The sequence below is a fragment of the Lepidochelys olivacea genome (assembly GCF_965140295.1).
Source record: "Lepidochelys olivacea isolate rLepOli2 genome assembly, chromosome: 7".
Lineage (NCBI taxonomy): Eukaryota > Metazoa > Chordata > Testudines > Cheloniidae > Lepidochelys > Lepidochelys olivacea.
The window spans coordinates 85853468-85875664 of NC_140417.1; the positions used below are offsets into that span (position 1 = coordinate 85853468).

General features: G+C 39.8%; 1 protein-coding gene across 2 annotated transcripts in view; it reads right to left on the minus strand.

Moving 5' to 3' along the window:
- MICU1 (mitochondrial calcium uptake 1) overlaps positions 1 to 22197 on the minus strand; it is a 214036-nt gene that overhangs the window by 98274 nt on the left and 93565 nt on the right. Inside the window, exons 6-7 of one of the 2 annotated variants that reach the window (XM_084634526.1) lie at positions 19722 to 19739; positions 18475 to 18589 (exon numbers count right to left, since the gene is read on the minus strand). In XM_084634526.1, the coding sequence (XP_084490652.1) occupies positions 18475 to 18589; positions 19722 to 19739 (133 nt within the window). The remainder of the gene's footprint in view (positions 1 to 18474; positions 18590 to 19721; positions 19740 to 22197) is intronic. The other variant, XM_084634527.1, reaches the window with a different exon arrangement.

Here is a 22197-nt window from a genome sequence, read left to right on the forward strand (position 1 = left end):
GAGAATCAGCATGCTAATTTTTCCCTATGACTCAGCATGCTGGCTTCTTGGCCAAACTTCCAATCTTTTTTGCGTGAGGGTGTTTGAGCGAGGACATTATCTCCAGGAACAAATCAGGGCCACATAAAAGTTCACCCTCATAACACAGCCCTTGGAGGATGAGCAATGGCATCTAGATGATTAAACAGTTTCAATGATATCAGGGAAGAAACAGATTATAGACCTTTATATAATTGGGAGCCAAGGGACAGAATGTTATGTCTGAAAACGGAATAACAAAAAACCTGACAATTATCTCTGGAAGGATTAGATTTTTATTTCAGTGTACTCACATAAACTGACGAAAAATATTTCCATCATCAAAATTTACAAATAGGCAACGTAAAAACAAAAAAAAGAAAGCTGCTGGAGAACTGAGTAGAGTTTGATTTAAGGGCATATACTTCATATATTTTGACATGTGGTGTTGACAATGTGTTTTCATGGTTATAAAGCTTTAACTTTTTGAATCTCAATGTCTGCTGTCACTAAATTATTGTCTACCCTGTCCAACAATTTCCTGCAACTGTGAACATTTAAATGAAAATAGAAAAAAGCTTAAAAATAAATCAATATTATCTGTCAAAACTATAACAAAATAAAAATCAAATTCTGTCAAGCCTACTTCTAATAAGGCCGAAATGTATTCTTGATGCATTTACTGTCTGGGGGGGGAAAGCAAGGGAAATAGGTGCTATATAGTACTGGAGTGAAGAATGTAATTTAATAAACAATTACAAAAGAAATGACTGCAAAGCTAAACTCTGATCAAAACACTAATGAGGAATCAGACTTCTCAAGAGTGCATGAAATAGATTATCATAACATTAGAACATTTAGTAGAAAGTTGTCTTCAGGAAGGATTAATTCAAGAAGAGAAGCACAGAACAGTTAAGATTCTTCTCTAGTAATAAAAATATGAGCCAGGCCTTAATAGCAGGATTCTACAGCTTAAAGCAAGGAAATTCACTGGTTTGAATAGGATAAGCTGCATATGTTCAAGACAGAGCTGTGTTAACACTGCACAATATGTATTCATTTTCAATATGTATTCATATGTATTCAATATGTATTCATTTTCAATGAGCACTCCTGCCAGTGAGGTGATATGCTGGTAAACCAGGTGCCAACTGTTGCCAAAGCTGTAGGTGTCAGCTAAGCACCGATATATTCAGAGCTGGAAACCAGACCAACTCACCTATATGTTAATATTATTTAAGATAGGTGTTAGTCTTGTAAAGATGCATTTAGTGTTTAGACTCTATAAAATGCATGTAAGTTGGTGCGTGCATCAATTGTATTTGTAATGTTGAGTCCCATGCTATAAGGTAATATGTAAGTTTCTTTACAATTGTAAAAATGCCTGCTCTGAACTTCTGAATCTAGGCAAGAAATTTGGTTCCTCATCCATCATGAAGGACTATCAAGGCTAAAAACTTTGTTGATTGCCCCATCCACCCATGAAGAAGTTACGTGCAGGAGCCGTTGTCACATCGATTTGAACTCTAGGGGAAGAGCATATAAAGATGATCACAAGAAAAAATAATTCTCTCTTTGCTGTTTGGATTCTCTCAAGAGCTTGAGCTAAGAAACAAAAACAGAGATTCCCCAGGGTCAACTTGGGTTAACCCTAAAAGACATTCAGTGGACTGATTATTATATCTCTGTCACCTTTTAGAAACAAAGGCTAACTCATTTGTGCATATATGTTGCCTGCTTTAACCTGTAAATAACTCTCATTTCTTTTTCCTAGTTAATTATTCCTTAGTTAGTTTACTATAGGATTGGCTACCAGCAGTGTCTTTGGTGTGAGATCTAAGATACAAACTGATCTGGGGTAAGTGACTGATCTCTCGGGACTGGAAGCAACCTGAATATTTTGTGATTTTTGGTGTAAGTGACCATTTATCATTGCCTGAGTAGCCAGACAGACTGAAGTGCTCAAGCGGACTGTCTGTGACTCCATGGTAACACTTGTTTAGTGCTTCAGGAGGTCACATTTGTTACTGGGTTGGTGAAATCTAATTATAGAATGTATTGACTCTAAAAAAGCAGGGCACACACTCCAAACTGTCTTCCCTGAAGCCGGAACTCATGGTTGTGAACCACTCCACACAGCGTGACATGGGGTTTTGTTCACATGAATGTTTGTGGAAACTAAGTCTTGAATAAATCTGGGTGAAGGTTCCTGCCAGGATCATTCACAAGGCATCTTGAAATCTCCGAGAGACTGGAAGAAAAGGAAGACATCACACAGTCCCAAACAGGAGAACTGGCAGCAGTGCCTGCAGCTTGTGGCAGTCTATGGTCAGGAAAATACATGGTAACTGATCTGTGTTCCAGAAGCATGACCAGGGAGGCTGTAGGAGAAAGTATACCCAAGGATGGATTCTATTGGGCATCCTCTGGAAAGGCATCATGCACAGATCACTGCTGGCCTATCTCAGAGAGCAGCAACTACTTCTGCTTGGATATACAAAAATGGCATCATAAGGCAGTGCACATACACATAAAAGTGCAATTACTTTGTGTGAATGGGAGGGGAAAAACCTGGAAAAAACAAAAACCCTCTTCAGAAAAAGAATCCTATTGAATTCAATAAAAATTGTATCTTTTCTCAGCATTTTCAACTATTCTCTTGAATTTAATCGAGAGGATTATAACTAAAGTTAAGATTCTGTCATGGGTATTTTTACTAAAAGTTAGAGATAGGTTGTCATAAATATAAAGGGAAGGGTAAACCCCTTTGAAATCCCTCCTGGCCAGGGGAAAGCTCCTCTCACCTGTAAAGGGTTAAGAAGCTAAAGGTAACCTCGCTGGCACCTGACCAAAATGACCAATGAGGAGACAAGATACTTTCAAAAGCTGGGAGGAGGGAGAGAAACAAAGGTTTTGTGTGTCTGTCTGTATGCTGCGCTTGCCAGGGACAGAACAGGAATGGAGTCTTAGAACTTTTAGTAAGTAATCTAGCTAGGTATGTGTTAGATTATGATTTCTTTAAATGGCTGAGAAAAGAATTGTGCTGAATAGAATAACTATTTCTGTCTGTGTATCTTTTTTGTAACTTAAGGTTTTGCCTAGAGGGGTTCTCTATGTTTTTGAATCTAATTACCCTGTAAGATATATACCATCCTGATTTTACAGGGGGGATTTCTTTATTTCTATTTACTTCTATTTTTTATTAAAAGTCTTCTTGTAAAACACTGAATGCTTTTTCATTGTTCTCAGAGCCAAGGGTTTGGGTTTGTGCTCACCTATGCAAATTGGTGAGGCTTTTTATCCAACATTTCCCAGGAAAGGGGGGGTGCAAGTGTTGGGAGGATTGTTCATTGTTCTTAAGGCATTTCAGCTGCCACCTCAGCTAAGGGTCCACTGAGCTGCGGCCTCAGCTCTACCATGTATTGGTCAGTAGAGATGTTGTACCCAAGGCAGGCCCTTTCGAAGTTTTCTAAGAAGGCCTCAGTATCATCACCTGCCTTGTAGGTGGGGAACTTTCTGGGATGGGAAGTGGTACCTGGAGAAGGATTGCTAGGGTTTGTTGGTATATTCTGCTGGGCCTTTATCCTCTCCATCTCCTCCACATGCTTCCTCTCTTTTTCCTTCTCCTCCTCCTTCAGCCGCATGAGTTCTATCTGTCTTTCATGTTCCCTTTGTTTTTCCTCAGCCTGCAATTTGGCTAATTCCAGCTGTAGTCGAGCTGAGGATTTGGCCATTCTAACCTCTCTGTTTTTAACTAACTTTACACCCGAGGTTTAGAAATAAACAAACAAAACTTGGCTGTAAAATTTTGCTGTGCTGGAATAGAATACCTATTCTCTGATAGTGATTGTCAGCCTACAGAAAAAGACAATTCCCTTGTCTCTGCTCTGGGCCCAAATTAAAGCAAAAAACCTCCAAGGGAGGAGACGACGCTGAGTGGCCTGAAGGTGTCTACTACGAAGGGAAATGTGCTGGTGGTGTGGAAGAGGTGAACCTCTCCATGACCCTTGGGCGTATGCAGCGACAGCAGATCCAGGAGCTGTGCACTAGCTACGCGCCAACGTTCTCAGCCACCCCAGGACTGACTGAACGGGCATACCACTCCATTGACACAGGTAATGCTCACCCAATTAGGGTCCAACCTTACCGGGTGTCTCCTCAAGCTAAAACTGCTATAGAACGGGAGATCCAGGATATGTTACAGATGGGTGTAATCCGCCCCTCTGAAAGTGCATGGGCATCTCCAGTGGTTCTAGTTCCCAAACCAGATGGGGAAATACGTTTTTGCGTGGACTACCGTAAGCTAAATGCTGTAACTCGCCCAGACAACTATCCCATGCCACGCACAGATGAACTATTAGAGAAACTGGGAAGGGCCCAGTTCATCTCTACCTTGGACTTAACCAAGGGGTACTGGCAGGTACCGCTAGATGAATCTGCCAAGGAAAGGTCAGCCTTCATCACACATCTCGGGCTGTATGAATTTAATGTACTCCCTTTCGGGCTGCGAAATGCACCCGCCACTTTCCAAAGACTTGTAGATGGTCTCCTAGCGGGATTAGGAGAATATGCAGTCGCCTACCTTGACGATGTGGCCATATTTTCGGATTCCTGGGCAGACCACCTGGAACATCTACAAAAAGTCCTTGAGCGCATAAGGGAGGCAGGACTAACTGTTAAGGCTAAGAAGTGTCAAATAGGCCTAAACAGAGTGACTTACCTTGGACACCAGGTGGGTCAAGGAACTATCAGCCCCCTACAGGCCAAAGTGGATGCTATCCAAAAGTGGCCTGTCCCAAAGTCAAAGAAACAGGTTCAATCCTTCTTAGGCTTGGCCGGTTATTACAGACGATTTGTACCGCACTACAGCCAAATCGCTGCCCCACTGACAGACCTAACCAAAAAGAAACAGCCAAATGCTGTTCAGTGGACCGGAAAGTGTCAGAAGGCCTTTAACAAGCTTAAAGCGACACTCATGTCTGACCCTGTACTAAGGGCCCCAGACTTTGACAAACTGTTCCTAGTAACCACAGATACATCCGAGCGTGGTGTGGGAGCAGTTTTAATGCAGAAAGGACCTGATCAAGAATTCCACCCTGTAGTGTTTCTCAGCAAAAAACTGTCTGAGAGGGAAAGCAACTGGTCAGTCACTGAAAAAGAATGTTACGCCATTGTCTACGCTCTGGAAAAGCTACGCCCATATGTTTGGGGACGGCGTTTCCACCTGCAAACCGACCATGCTGCCCTAAAGTGGCTTCACACCGTCAAAGAAACTAACAAAAAACTTCTTCGGTGGAGTTTAGCTCTCCAAGATTTTGATTTCGACATCCAACACATCTCAGGAGCTTCTAACAAAGTGGCTGATGCACTCTCCCGTGAAAGTTTCCCAGAATCAACTGGTTAAAATCGTCCTTGAGATGTGGAAAATATTGTTAGTCTTTATGTACTTGGTAGTATATTTAGAGATGCATGTGTCTTATTAACTCTGTTTTCCTAGAGCTCCAGGAAGAAATCCCAGCCAGTGTTTCACCCTAGCTGAGATTTGGGGGGCGTGTCATAAATATAAAGGGAAGGGTAAACCCCTTTGAAATCCCTCCTGGCCAGGGGAAAGCTCCTCTCACCTGTAAAGGGTTAAGAAGCTAAAGGTAACCTCGCTGGCACCTGACCAAAATGACCAATGAGGAGACAAGATACTTTCAAAAGCTGGGAGGAGGGAGAGAAACAAAGGTTTTGTGTGTCTGTCTGTATGCTGCGCTTGCCAGGGACAGAACAGGAATGGAGTCTTAGAACTTTTAGTAAGTAATCTAGCTAGGTATGTGTTAGATTATGATTTCTTTAAATGGCTGAGAAAAGAATTGTGCTGAATAGAATAACTATTTCTGTCTGTGTATCTTTTTTGTAACTTAAGGTTTTGCCTAGAGGGGTTCTCTATGTTTTTGAATCTAATTACCCTGTAAGATATATACCATCCTGATTTTACAGGGGGGATTTCTTTATTTCTATTTACTTCTATTTTTTATTAAAAGTCTTCTTGTAAAACACTGAATGCTTTTTCATTGTTCTCAGAGCCAAGGGTTTGGGTTTGTGGTCACCTATGCAAATTGGTGAGGCTTTTTATCCAACATTTCCCAGGAAAGGGGGGGTGCAAGTGTTGGGAGGATTGTTCATTGTTCTTAAGATCCAAGGGTCTGGGTCTGTAGTCACCTAGGCAAATTGGTGAGGCTTTTTACCAAACCTTGTCCAGGAAGTGGGGTGCAAGGTTTTGGGAAGTATTTTGGGGGGAAGGACGCGTCCAAACAGCTCTTCCCCAGTAACCAGTATTAGTTTGGTGGTGGTAGCGGCCATTCCAAGGATAACGGGGGTAATATTTTGTACCTTGGGGAAGTTTTAACCTAAGCTGGTAAGGATAAGCTTAGGAGGTTTTTCATGCAGGTCCCCACATCTGTACCCTAGAGTTCAGAGTGGGGGAGGAACCTTGACATAGGTCATGGCCAATAAACAAAAATTCACGGAAGCCTGTGACCTGTCCCTGACTTTTAGTAAAAATACGCTGGGGGGGTGGGAAGGATTAAGCAACAGAGCACTGCCAGTGGCTGACCTCTGGCAGCTGTTACAGTCCCATTGCTACTCCGGCAGCCCTGGGGCTGACTGCCAGCCAGCTGCTCCCGCAGCCCGTGGGTCACTGCTCCCGCAGTCTCAAGGCTGACTGCCGGCCGTGACTCCAGCCCCGCCGCTGCTCAAGCCCCAGAGGTGCTGACCAACCTCCATCAACTGCTTCAGCCCTGGGACCATTGCTCTGGCAGTCTTGGAGTTGCCAGCAGCTCCAGCCCTGCCCCGGAAGAAGTCAAGAGGTCCCAGAATGTCAGAGAATCCAGGACCGCTGTGACAGAATCAGATCCTTAATTATAACCCTTCTAAAGGATCATTTTAAAAACCTACAAAAGGGATATCACTATTTGATTTTATGAAATCCTATTTTTCAAGTCTACAAGAATTTTTTGTAGGGGACTGCTGCAAAAAATTTTCCACAGTTCTTGCTTCCAGTGTTTTGTGTCCCCTCTCAGTCAGAAATAAACACTGGCATTCTTAGATTGGGAATCCATATATGTAGCCAAATATAATGCTTTTCCTTGTGGGACAGACGTAGGGAAGAAATGTATGAAAAATTTCCCAACATTCCCGAGGCCTGCTTATCTTCTGCTACCTCTTCCCTGAAGTGTCCCCAGAACCACAGGGCAATCCAAATCACAATGAGTTAGTCCTTACTCTTGTTTTTAAGTGTTAGGTCATCCAACCAGGAAAAAAACAATTCTATGTGACTTAAGTGACAATTACATTGCTTGGATATTTATCTGGAATATTATCAGCTGCCTAACAAGTGAAACATATTCAAATAGCCATGGGAGATTTTTTATCACCAAGAACTGATTAAACCCACTGATCCCTGTCTTTAGTGAGAAGCAAAGAAGCTGTTGAGTTCCCACTGCCCAGAACTGCCTCTCTGTGGCCAGCATATTACTGATTACAAAATGATAGACCCTGAATAAAAGAACATTAAAGATTATCCATGTCAGCTAATTCAAATAGAAAGGCATTGTAATATTTTAGGTCCATGGCAGAATTGTCAACTTTTACATAACTTTAGAAAAAACCCAACATATTCTAATTTAAAACTGATTTTAGCCTTCAATAATCAGAAATTGCAATTGCAATATTCTACTTTATTTTTAAAATAAAAATTTTAAAAAACTGAACAGTACCAGCCCTCTTTCTAGGTGCGGAAAAGAGTACTTCTATAAATCATAGAAATGTCTCCTACTCATGCGTAGAGTGAGAGAACCGGAAAACAAAACAGAGCCGCTCCTTTTCAATACCCTGCCATTTAAGGCAAATGTACAATTTTAATACATAGCACTTCAAATAATTCAGAAATTTTCTTTTCCTGCATTCAAACAATAAATTGCAACATTCCAACTGCTGAACACGCCCTCTCCGTTGTCATTCGTACACACATGCCCTCTATGCAAAATTAGAGGGCAAGGAATGTTCAGTTAATCATCTGATCTAACCAATACAATAAATATCCCCAGAGTGCTTAACAGGTATCAATTTATCATTAGAACAGCTTTTCTGGGAGCAAAAATACTACACATAATAAAGCAACAACATTATTAGTATTATAACAAATAACATGAACTGCACCATGCAAACTGAAGTACAATCATGCCTGGTTCATGGGTATGTCTCTGTGCAGACATGGCAGGAAGTTGTGGCAAATGGTTGGTGTAAGCTGCCATTCAAAATCAGAGGATCAACATAGGTGTGATAAATGAAGGGGTGGAGGTAGCTCCCTTTTATGGGCACCCAGCCAGTCAGCAGCTATAAAATCCTTCTTAGTAGCTGTTCTCTAATAGTTCTACCTGTAAAAGGTTAGAAAGTCTCACTGCTATGCACAAGTAAAAGGAAGTGAGTGGGCACCTGGCCGAAAGAGCCAATAGGAAAGCTAGAACTTTTTCAAATTGAAACAAAGACTCCCCTTTTGTCTGTCTGTTGTTGTTCTCTTGGGGAGAGGCGGACAGTTATGCTGTAAGAAGCTTGGGCCAGGTACGAAACAAATCATTGGTATCATACCTAGAAACTACTCGTTTAAAACCCCAGATATTTAAGTAGATCAGGAAATGTCTAGGAAGACGTGACTAGGTTTATCCCTTTTATTTCGTTATGGCTTGTGGATTCCTCTGTGCTAACCCCACATGCTATTGTTTTGCTTGTATTCTTGGAAGAAAGGTATTCTTGGGGCTTAATCCTTGTGGCTGCTCTTTTAAAATCTAACAATAGCCTGAGTTCCCAGATGTATTCTCTTTCTTTTTTATTATTAATAAAATTTACCATTTTTAAGAACAGCATTAGATTTGTGTGTCTTAAGAGGTTTGTGCACATGTTGTTTAATTAGCTGGTGGCAACAGCTGAGTTCCTTTCCCCCCCCTTTCTCAGCTCTTCCCTGGAGGCGTGTGTGTGAAAGGGCTTGAGGGTACCCCACTGGAAGGAATTCCCAAGTCCACCTTCCTGGGCTCTCAAAGGGGTTCTGCACTCGGGTGGTGGCAGCATCTACCAATCCAAGGTCAGAGAAAAGCTGTAACCTTGGGCGTCTAATACAAGCCTGGAGTGGTCAGTATTAATTTTTAGAATCCTTGCAGACCCCCATCTTCTGTGCCAGAGTGGGGAATTCGCCTTGACAGTAGGTATTTTACCTTTCTTTCTTTTTTAAATAAAAAAAATTGGATTCAGCTAGTTTCCCCGCATAAGGTTCCTTTATTGTTGGTGCCAGTGGTCCTGATCTTCTTAATCCAGTGGGCACCAGTATCTGACTTAAGAATTTATAGACCTGCAGGAGGGTCTAAAAATGCATTTTTTAACTATAAAATGCAGAGTGACTGATGAGACTTGCTAGAGGAAAAAAGATATCTGGAGGTCACAAGATAAAAAAGTACTATCTAAGACAGTGGCTCTCAACCTTTCTAGACCACTGTACCCCCTTCAAGAGTCTGATTTGTCTTATGTACTCACAAATTTCACCTCACTTAAAAACTTACAAAATCAGACATAAAAATACAAAACTATCACAGCATGCTATTACTGAAAAATTGCATACTTTCTCATTTTTACCATATAATTATAAAATAAATCAATTGGAATATAAATACTGTATTTACATGTCAGGGTATAATATACAGAGCAGTATAAACAAATACTTGTCTATGAAATTTTAGTTTGTATTGGCTTCGTTAGTGCTTTTTAGGTAGCCTGTTGTAAAACTATGCAAATATCTAGATTAGTTGATGTACCCCCTGGAAGACCTGTCAGTACCCACGGCGGTACACATACCCCTGGCTGAGAACCACTAATCTAAGAAAAAGGACAGAACTTGCCACCCTTCATATGGTATGTTTAACAAACCAACTAAGCACTAACATTGACATGCTTTATAAAAGTAGCTGCCTGCCCTCCAACTAAAGAGGAAAAAAGCACAGGTAAAAAATAAATAAAGATCTTATCCAATGTATACACACTTAAATCACTTCATAGAGAAAACATGAACAGTTTAGCTGAAATTCAGTGTCGGGTTTGCTAAGACTAAAACAGTAATTTCTTATTGCAGGTCTCTCTAGAATTTTTAAAAAATTATCCTTTCCAATATCAAGAAAATGGACGGTCTCAACACACATGCACATATTTATGATGGGATACACTTGAAATCTAGTATATCGGTAGAGATACTTTAATTGGAAGAGTCAAATTGACATCATTTGTACATTTCACAAGAAGCCTGAAATAAAATCACAGCCCCAATATGCACAGCATGGGTGTATTTAAAAAAAACAACGAAACACTGTACTTTGAAAAACATATAATATACACTTAGACTTCTATCAAGCCCAAGGTACCCAGAGACTTCTGAGACACAATGTCTGTGGAAGGCTGTGAATACTAACCCTCCAGCAAGCTGACCTAGAGGGGAAAGACTGTAGTTGTAGAGCACCCAATGGGAAGGAAAGTTGGTGCACATGAATTCTCCCATGTTCCATAGCTCCTCATCCCAGACCATTTCTCCCATGATCTGGCTGAACATCCTATGAAAGTTATTACAGCCCCCAGAGCTGTACAAACTTCCAAAAGGCCTCAGAAAGGACATACAAATCCAAGTTGTCCTGTAAGCTGACAAAAAATAGAGAGAAAATCAGCTGCTGTTTTTGGAGTGGAGGGGAAGGAACTTGGATAGGCAGGAAGAAGATGGAAAGGGAATGTGGTCCCAAGCTGCCAGGTTGGGGGGGAAGGGGAGATTCCTATACCTTCTCAAATAGCTTTTCTGGAGTATAAGAGAAACTGTGACAGAGATCCTCTTTGGCCCAATGCCCATCCCCTCTTCTAATCTGCAGATCTCCAGAATAGTTACTCTGGGAGAAGGGATCCTCTGGGCTCCACTACCTGTCCTGGTGGCTAAACACCAATTAGCAGAGAATTGATTGAACCCTGTTAGGATGTTAAGGGCAAAACACTGGCCATGAGTGAAGTTATCCTGACCCAGCTGTGTATGACAGGGTCACTATTGCAAGGTGCATGCACACATGCACCTAGACACAGTAAATACTTGGCAGTTTTACAGTTTAAAGATGAGTATGGAAATTAGTAGTGGAAGAGTAAAAATAAGCACTCTCATTCCCTAGCATCCCATCACTATGTGTTAATCAACACAGTATGACTGGCAGGGTATTCCTGGGTAATTATTGTATAGTTTGGGTAGGACCTCTACATGCTTCAGAAGTCTAATAATTCCTTGTATAGATTGTGTTACTACCATTATGAAATGGGATAAATAACTTAAAATTTATAGTATTTGCACAGGTTAGATCTTAATGCATTTCAGAGAAGATTTAATTTAAAATGAAATTTCTAAAGCCATTTAATATTATTCTACCTTGCTAGTATACACTTATGCCTCATTTGTATATAACAATTTTGTGAATACAAGGTTCCTAGGTGCAAAGAGGCAAATGTCAAACAGGAAGCCTATTACACGCAAGTTTATGGATTACACACACAGGGTATGAAAGATTCTGTTTGTTCCCTGCCCCAATGTGATCTATTCATTAGGAAGATGTACCAAATCTGTGAGAGACCTTATATGTTAAGCATGAGACATATGCCATGTGCTTTCCCCTACACTGGTGTCAAGTGGTAGTATGGAGAAGGATGATGGTGGGTTTTTAAATTATTTCTATTTAATCTATCAAGGAAAAATTCAAAAAAGTTTCAGCGAACAAAAGAGATTAATTTGCCGATTCACGTTGCCATTTTGCTTGCAAGTTCGTGAACCAGAGAAATAGTGTGATTTTAATGGTAATTACTTATGTATTTTGGCTCTAATGACAATTAATGTCAAACTTACCTCCTCAAACCTGAAAATGGACAACCTAATAATGTCTAGGATTAAAATGCAACCCTTATCTTTCAGCAACATCACATCAGTTACAGGATAACCTTCTAGGACTGTGGGAAACAAAAACTTCTACTTTAAATGCTCTGTCCAACTGCCCAAACAAGAGTCTGGAAATAATGCCGTGTAAATTACAACTCTAAAAGCCTGGAATCCCCCGGGGTACCTGATAAAGGATGACTTCCTAACAACTTCACAGTTCTGGACTATTACTGCCACTGACCCACATTCATTCTCTTTCCTTATGTGCAACTTGCCTGTCCTTGGCATATATGAGAATCAGCACTGTGCCTCCTGTCAGTAACAGCAATAAGTGCTCCTTCTGAAACAGAAGATGGACACATTCCAGCGACCACTGTGCTACAAACATGAGTGCTTATTTCAGGGGACGTATGGCTCATAAGCCCCACAACCTCTCTCAACAATGTGTATTCTTCATTATATGAATACCAGCATATTCAGTTCAGTCCAAAAAGAAGGGACAGTCTCAGCCCCATGGAGCTTACAAAGGCAGGTAATATAGTTCCGATATGTGACGCACCTTTATATTTTATATATATATATATATATATATATATATACACACACACACACACACATATATACACACACACACACACACAACTTATAGGATAGGTAAATTGAAAGTCAAGCTTCCAAACACTGCAACAACAAAAAAATATATTGTGTACACTATTTACCTACAGGTGGGTTATTTTGTCCAAGAGCCTTGTAAAAAAAAAGAATGTTCATGGTTACGATTTTGTCACAGCTATTTTTAGTAAAAGTCAGGGACAGGTCATGGGCAATAAACAAAAATTAATAAAAGCCAGTGACCTGGCCCTGACTTAACAACAACAACTGACAAAATGGGGCTGAGAGAGGGATGAGAGCCTGAAGCTGGGGGGGGGGGGGGGTTAGAGCACCTGCTGCTGCTGACAGCTCTGGAGTCCCCCTGCCCTGGCTTGGCGTTCCAGGTCCTCCCGCTACCCGCAATGGCTGGGAGCTGCAGGGAGCCCTGCCACCTGTGGTGACTGGGAGCTGTGGGTCCCCCCACCACCTGATGTGGCTGAGAACTGTGGGGGATATCTGCCGCCCGCAGCAACTGAGAGCCGCAGGGGTTTCCTACTATCCACGGCAGTTGAGAGCTACGGGGCCCCCTGCTGCCTGCGGTAGCTGAGAGCTGCAGGGTCCCCTGTCGCCTACGGCGGCTTGCAACTCCAGGTCCCCTGCTGCCTGATAGCTCCAGCCCCACCACCCAGGGGTGGAAGTGGAAAATGTCATGGAGGTCTCTGGAAGTCATGGAATCCGTGACTTTCGTGACCGCTGTGACATAATCTTATCCTTATTCATGGTTAATATGAGAGGGTGCTCAGTATTTTTTATTGCATTTTTACAAATGGTGTTGCTTTAAAGGTCCCAAAGCAGCAGTGCCAGAACAACAGATTTGTTGTTAAGTTAATGGCAGGGAAGGACATTTCAGGTTTTAGTGTCAGAGAGCGTTCATCAGCACGCTCATTGTTATCACCAGCACGCTCATTGCTATCAGTGATCAGAATAAGTGACTGGTGTAATCAAGTCTACTCACAGAACAACTCTTTCTGAATTTGAGTTCTAAATAAGTGTACAGTGCTAAAATTGCACTTAAAATCGAATTCCAGAACTGAATAGTTAATGACGTATTTTCTAAACTGGAAAACGCAATGAACACTAGGCTAGGCGAGTCCAAGAGGCACCATGGCCATTGCAAGACTTTTATCAAAGTGACTGAAATTCTAGTGATGATCATAAAAGAAGATAAATGAGGTTCTCTCACTTTATTAGTCTCGATTTACTCACATCTGAGAAACACAACACAGCTTGGCATTCTTTGCTCTAGAAAGGAGAGATCTAGAACTGGAACAAGGTGATGCAAGTCAGACGAAGTACACTGGCAATGGTAAGGAGGGTGGAAGCTTGTCCAGCACCTGCTGCTAACCAATGCTATTAATCCTTCCTTTCATGAGCAGTAAACTCATTAAAAAATTGCTTAGGGAAACACTATCTTTTTCTTTCAAGTGTCCAAACCTGTTTAATGGCTTTTATTAGCATGTGCTGTCAACTTGCCACATTTTATTTTGCTCTCAAATGACAATTAGTTTCCTGTTGGTTGGTTGGTTTCAATATTGCTTCCCCCCCACACAAACTGTTCCAAAATATCAGCTGTCAAAAAGCAAAATTTCTCTCAGTGGTGGAAGTGAACTTTTAGCTTCCCCACTTTTACCTGACATTTTAAAGGAGTGAAGTTAAAGCACGTCTAATTCTACTTGTCCTTGTACCTCTGCACTGAAATTCAAGTTTTGCTGATAAGATTCAAATTCCTCTGCTTCGGGGAGCAGCTGAAACAACAAAAATGGTGCAGTGTCCTCAAAGCCATTTTGCTGTTATTGCCTTTGAATACGAGACTGAATTTCTGATACATTTAAATGTTACTTTATTACCTTTGAAAAATATATTTTCACAGAAGCACAGAGCAAATTATGAGAAAAGACAGTGCTAGAGCAAGAAATGACTTGTAAATAAAATATGGTGACAGACTTCATCTTCTATGCAATATGCAAACAGCTATCTCCGCTGGTAACATGCAAATTAATTGCACTTTTACTGAAGCCAACTGACGTGCACTGCAGCAATACAGAAAGAATACTTGAATCCACTTACTGTGGCCTATTAGCCATACTCTTCATAAATGGAATTCAGGAATTGTGAAAGATACCCATTAGGTCAAAATAAAAAAAATATCATAGCAAGTAGAGTTTGAGTGGTTAGGATGGGGACAGGGTGATGTTTGGATGCCAGAGGGGTCAAGCTGCCAGTCTGAAGAGGCAGATAATAGTACAAAGTACCTTAATTTTCTTCCACTTCAATTAGTTTTTGAAGATTCTCACTAATGGTCAGGGATGAGTTGAACGAAGTGATAGAACCTAGATGATCTAACCCCAATAACAGCTTTAAGTACAGCAGTGACGGGCTCCCCTGATACTATTTAGACTGGATTTCATGGTTTTATTCCGCTGGTTATATTAGTAAAAATCCATTGCAGAAAGCAGCAATGGCAAAGTTTTAGTATTTAGTAGTCTTTCTACTTTACTTAATTGTAACTTCAAAAGAATTTCCAGCATAAGACAAATTGAACTCTAAATCATGTTGTGACTTACTATAAATGAGACTTTTATGAGACTAAGAATTTAAAATTATATTCCATATTTTTGTTCTATTTTGTTTGCTTGATTAGAGAGCATGTCAAGACCTAGTTAGGTTACTGAGGTACAATGCAAATTATCAAGACACAAATAGGGCCATGCCAAATTCACAGTCCATTTTGGTCAATTTTATGGTCATAGGATGTTAAAAATTGTAAATTTCATGATTTCAGCTATTTAAATCTGAAACTTTAGGGTGTTGTAATTGTTGGGGTCCTGACCCAACAAGGAGTTGGGGGATTGCAAGATTATTATAGGGAGGGTTGCTTTACTGCTACCCTTACTTCTGTACTGTGCTGCCTTCAGAGCAGGGCAGCTGGAGAGCAGCAGCTGCTGGCTGGGAGCCCAGCTCTGAAGGCAGAGCCAACGCCAGCAGCGGCACCAAAGTAAGGGTGGCATGATATGGTATTGCCACCCTTACTTCTGCACTGCTGCTGGAGGGGCGTTGTCTTCAGAGCTCGGCACCCTGTGAATAGCTGCCACTCTCTGGTCACCCAGCTCTGAAGGCAGCATTGAAGTAAGGATGGCAATACTGTGAGCCCCCCTAAAACAACACTGTGACCCCCCGCAACTCCCTTTTGGGTCAGGACCCCAGTTTGAGAAATGCTGGTCTTCCCTGTGAAATCTGTATAGTGTAGGGTAAAAGCACATAAAAAACCAGATTTCACAGTCCATGACACATTTTTCATGGCTGCAAATTTGAGAGGAGCCTAAACATAAAGGATACAGAAACTGACATAACACTAAGTTTTCTAACTTGCCACAGGGTTCCTGGTTTGTTTAAAAAAAAAAAATTCTACGATCTCTTTCAAAGAAACTAAGTGCTAAAAATCTTGGCAGCTTGTGGTTCCTCAGGATATTTTTTTTTTTTTAAGCTTACCTCAATGTAGGCAAAAACCATACCTTGTGTTACCATAAGCCTCCCAGAACACATTTTTGCAAAGCTTCCGTTTTCTTCTTTTCTACAAACTCTGCTGCCCATTACAAAGTGACTCATAAAAGAGCCTGTGAATATACCTAAAAGACCAATAATAAGAGAGAGAGGAAATCCTTTCCCTTCCCTCAAAATATTCAACATCAGACCCACTGGTTGTCATTGTACCTCCTTCTACCATCCCAAAGATTGGTGGGCATGTTCATTTGCAGGATTTATCACAAAGAGAAAAACTTAAAACTAGAAGAGTTTGCTATGCCACTGCCTTTTTCTCCTAAGCTACTTTCATTGAAGCAGTCACAGGGAACTCTCATGAGACCTCCCAAATGTCTGATCGTCCACAAATCACATAGTTTAGAAAGGACGCATGGAGCATACATGATCCAAGGAACTTCCACCTGTTTGTACATACTCTATTTGGGAGCATCATGTGCTATGAAGCAAGGGGGGCAGCTCTCCCCCAACCTTGGTTTGCCCTGCCGCTGTGCCTCAACTAGTCCATAGATCATAGAATTGCTCCACTATGTCTTCAACTTTTTGCTCCCCCAGATTTTGCAGGATACAATATAATCCCATATAACATTCTATATGTTGGACACAAATTTGCCCCTCCCAGAATTTTTTTGAATGACACCAGACTGTATTCCAAGATGTAATGTGTTAATTGTATCAGCTTTTCACCTGTGAAGACTAGAGTTGAAATCCTTGCTGAAGTATGAAGTCAACAGAATTTTGGTGACCTCATCCTAGTCTTCTGTTCATCCACAACAGGAATGGCAAGAATAATAAAGTCAGGACTAAACTTCAGTCAAAGACAAGTACATGAAAACTGCACAGACCAGTCCTTGGCTCAAGCTAATGTTATTTACTGATGGTCATCTTTATGGGCACTATGGTCAAACAGTTTCTTAAGTCAGTTTGGCAACAAAATAGATCTTGAATTACCTGTAGAATTTATACTCTGGAAAGAGAATATTTAATTTACTAATTTAATAGCCACCATTTTCACTCTGTAAGAGCAATGTTTCAGAATGTAATGTAAAAGTTATGCTGTACTGTTCCAAAGGCTCTACGCATTACACACATTTGTATAGTCTTCCCCCCACCTCCATGACAATGTTCATTGACTGATTGGAACAAAACAGTTTTTAAAAGTGTGTTTAGAATAAAGTTTGAACTAAACAACTATTTTTTGTTCTCAGCTCATCACATATTAGGCAAATACAAGAATTAAAGAGGCACAGTTTTATTCTGTAGTGTTTATAAATCACCTCTCTTGGAAGTCTGAAAATAAATTCTGTCTCATTTCATTAGGCAAATAATAATTTTCTTCCTTGGGTTTTTCTAACAGAACTGAAAATTAACACAGAATTTCTCTTTACTTCCCCCTTTTATGCACCAACATCACCAAAACAGATCAGTACAGCTCTGGAAAGAAGGTCCATTATTTTTTGCTCCACAGCTCTAAGAGGACAGAAATATTATCCTGTATTAACAGTGGCTATTATTTGTATATTTCTTGCCAACAGAAATAACAGACAGGCTTTTATTTTAGCTTTTGTTATTTAGAACCCAGAGGACATTCTTTAAGCAGATTACAAGATGTCATAGACTGAGTTTGGAGCAGGGTGAATAATATAAAAAAAATGGTTACTGCAATATTTGTTTAAATCTGTGGACAATTCATTTCAGCTGCGTTTACACGCCTTCTGGGTTCTCTATCCACTAGCATTCACATGACTGCGTTTACTAGAACAAATGCACCAGGAAAGTGAATTTTAAGCTTGCACATTCTAATAATTACAAAAAATGAACTGCAAAGTTGTGTTGTGCACCCATTTGCACATAAACCTGAAAATACAAGAGTTATGTTGATCTAGACTAATATGGTCAATCACAAATAAGGAACTCTGCTAGAATTTTTAATTTTGAACAGCAAGCCAAAAATAATCAATATTCATAAAGTTATGCCCCAAAATTTAAAATAATGAATAAATATGAAGAAGTCACAATTTGCTAGTGGACATTCTGCAAAATCTTGGGCTAACTCTGAAAAAGTTTCAGAGTAACAGCCGTGTTAGTCTGTATTCGCAAAAAGAAAAGGAGTACTTGTGGCACCTTAGAGACTAACCAATTTATTTATTCATTCAAGTAGTCAACAGAATCCCTTTTAGGAAAAACTATCCAATGTACATGCCATAACAGAAGAATTGCATCAGTGGTAAGCATTTAAAAAAAAAAAAAATTCTGTGATAACAGATTACAGAAAAATAGACTGTACTTACTGGAGAGAACTGTAGTGAGGAAGATGTAGTCAGAAAAAGAGATGAGTCCACATTCTCCAAGTGTATAAAATATACTGTCTTCATCAGCAAACTTCTCTCGTTCTTGGGATAACTTCTATTTTATAGATCCAACCCACACCCCCCAAAGAAAGAAAATAAAAGAATCAATTAAACACTTAAAGAGGATCATTTATATCATTGCCAACAACAAGCTTTTTTTATGAACATATCCCTCCTATTACCATTCAATGGACCTTTTCCAGACTTCAAATCTATCAGATGTAGTGGTTTTTGTTTCAAATAAAGCACAAAATGGAACTGGCCAATATACGTAGCATCTTTAGCCTAGCAGAGAGATAGAAACAACATATGATGTGCTTTTTGTTTAGTAAAAAGAAAAGGAGTACTTGTGGCACCTTAGAGACTAACAAATTGATTTGAGCATAAGCTTTCGTGAGCTACAGCTCACTTCATCGGATGCATACTGTGGAAAAAAACAAAACAAACAAACAAATTGGTTAGTATCTAAGGTGCCACAAGTACTCCTTTTCTTTTTGCAAATACAGACTAACACGGCTGTTACTCTGAAACCTGTCTTTTTGTTTAGTGTTGTTTAAATCCTCTAGCAAATAATGGTGCTGTATAATCTAGGCTCTTTACAGCAGAAATAAAATGGAAGCCATAATGAGTTTTACCCCAAAGTGTTTTATTTCTATTATAGTTGTCTAGTTTAACAATAGCTTAGAGCAGTTTGGTTTTAATATCTGAAGTGATCACAGTTTCCCCAAAATTTAGTTACCTGCTAAAATGTTAGTATAACCCAAGCATTTGTTTGTAAAAGACAACTACTAGAGTCAAAATTCCTCCATGAATGCATGCAACTTTTAAGATAACTGGAAACTTTTTGATTAGAAAAGCACACTACATGTATTTTATCAAGTGATCTCACTTCTGAGCTGAAAGCCATTGGGTGTCTGATCCAATGAAGCTTTAAAGACTGAAAAGGATCCATAGAATTGTGTTAGAGGCTGGATATTGAATTTCATAGTGGTGAACCATTTAGAAAATACACACACACATACAGAGGGAAAGAAAATTAATATAAAAACTTTAAGTGCAGTTGAGGTTAATCCATATCTGATCATGCAAGCACAGAAGCAGAAACAATGCAAGCTTAATTTAGCAACAGTATTGTGAAACAAAAAACAACAAACACCGCCACACAAAAGTCCAGCTACACAACTGACCCCATCTGTTACCTCTGTCTAGCGAAGATCCCATCATATTCAAGATAAAGGAAAGAAAATTGGTTAATCAACAAGATAAGTTCACAAAACAGCAAAACTAACTGATCTGTTAGACTTGCAAAAATCAAGAACGATTTTCAGCAACTAGCTATTTGCTGAAACTGTACACTGCTAAGAAGCCTAGGTATAAATTCCAGCAAGAGTTGATATTGAGTTGAAGGTTCAGACCCACCACCTACAGCTGTCTCTTGTTCAGTTATGTTAGAAAGAAGTCACCATTCTACTTGACAGCAGATTGGAGATTAGTTCGCCTAATAATTTAAATGAAACTTTGACAAATATCTGACTTGGAAACCATAAGAGGAAAAAAGTCATCATATTGATCAGCAAATATACAATTTCCAATTAAGCTCAGCTCTACTGATCAAATATAACCTGTAACAGTAGCTCATATTTTGAAGACTTGGAGTTGTTAAGAATGTGAAGTGAGGTAAACCTCCACAAATCAGCAGAAGCATTTATCAATGCCTCCACTTTGCACAGATATTAGCAATACATTATCACAGTACATCAGGCTGTGTTTTCTTTTCATTAAAGAAATATTTTTATATACACACACACATACACAAACTTATGTCAAACTCTACCCAAAACCACCCACACAGCGCTGATTATGTTGAAGACAAATAAACAGCCTCTAGTTCTCTCTGAACGCAAAGGAAGCTTGAGTTAAAAGCCAGTAAATTTTTTTGCAAGCATTTTCTTGGATTATTGTCATGGTTGTATCCCACAATGGTATATCCCACTCATGTTATTCATTGACTCTGTCTTTGCATTTATCTTTAGCAGAGCTCATTATAAACCAGCTACCGACATCCAGATAAATGTGAAGTATTTACAGAGAAAGGATTAACAAACACTACATACTGTGTGGGGTATATTTGGAGATAGATTTTAATTGTTATGAGTATTATGAATTGACGCTTTTAAAATTGGCTTTTATTTAATATTAAAGGCTGGGAAAGATCCTTATAAATTAAAAGTTATGTGAATGGGCTAAAAGCATCCCCATAAAATCTAGTTTTAAGTTAAATCTCCTCAGAAATACAAATCTTATAGATAGAATATTTTTGTATCCTTTTCTCACTTGAGTTTTGCTTTGAGTAAAGAACATAACTATTTTTAAAAACCTACTTAATCTACTATTATTTGTCAGAGGTTAGATATAAACATGGGAAACTAATGCATGCTACCACCATGAGGCCTATTCTGATCCCATTCAAGTTATTGGGAGCTTTAACACCAATTTCAGTAGAAGCAAGAACAAAGTCCATTTGCCAAAAAGAGATGTAATTTTGTACGATGGGATGTTCAGACTCTTCCATTGTTGCTGTTTTTTGAGAAGGAGTGAGCATATTAAAAAAACTGCTGGTATTTCTAATTTGTATTTTTGTTCATCATGTATATTTTGTTGTCTTCCACAAAACATTTGGAAGATATTCTCCACAGAGGTGCTAAAAGTTTCGAGTTATTTTAAATGAAAGATTATAACCTGCAGAAGTCGATTACCCGTGCCTAGGGAAAACTTCCTTCTAGGTTTGAGCAAGTGGATTTTTCAAGAGACTAATGCCAAACATAGGTGCCCACCAATAGTTGAGCTCTGTTGTTCTGCAGACATCGACAGGGTAAGAATTCAATACCCATTTTAATGAAATGCAGTCAACTGGTGCTAGAACAAAGGGTAGACCACACTTTATTAACATAAGAACATAAGAATGGCCATACTGGGTCAGACCCAAGGTCCATCCAGCCCAGTATCCTGTCTACTGACAGTGGCCAATGCCAGGTGCCCCAGAGGCAGTGAACCTAACAGGTAATGATCCAGTGATCTCTCTTCTGCCATCCATCTCCACCCTCTGACAGAGGCTAGCGACACCGTTCCTTACCCATCCTGGCTAATAGCCATTAATGGACTTAACCTCCATGAATTTATCCAGTTCTCTTTTAAATTCTGTTATAGTCCTAAACTGGGTTTTAAAATGGCGATCCCATCCAAACCAGCAGGACAGAGTTTAATAGTATCTGAGGGTAGAAGGAGAACTATACTGACTATCTGTTGTGAAAGATACAGCCTATCAGATGTGCCAGAAATGAAAATCTCCAAGGACTGGCTTTCTTGTATGGTTAGGGTTTAGCCAAGTATGCACATTGAAGATAAAAGGTTGAAAGTTTAACTGAGAATTACCGGTGAAGTTGAGAGGAACGTTTAAGAGACAAATAAATGGAACTATATCCATATATTTTACAGTGTGACTTAACAGAGGATTTTACTGGGCCTTTTTTGCATTTGTTTGCTCACCCACCTGAAAAGAAAAATGTATCAGTATCTAAAACTAATGACAATTCTAGATTCAAAGTTGCCTCAAGGATTCTGAACACCACAAGCTATGAGAAACCATCACATGGATTGTTTAAA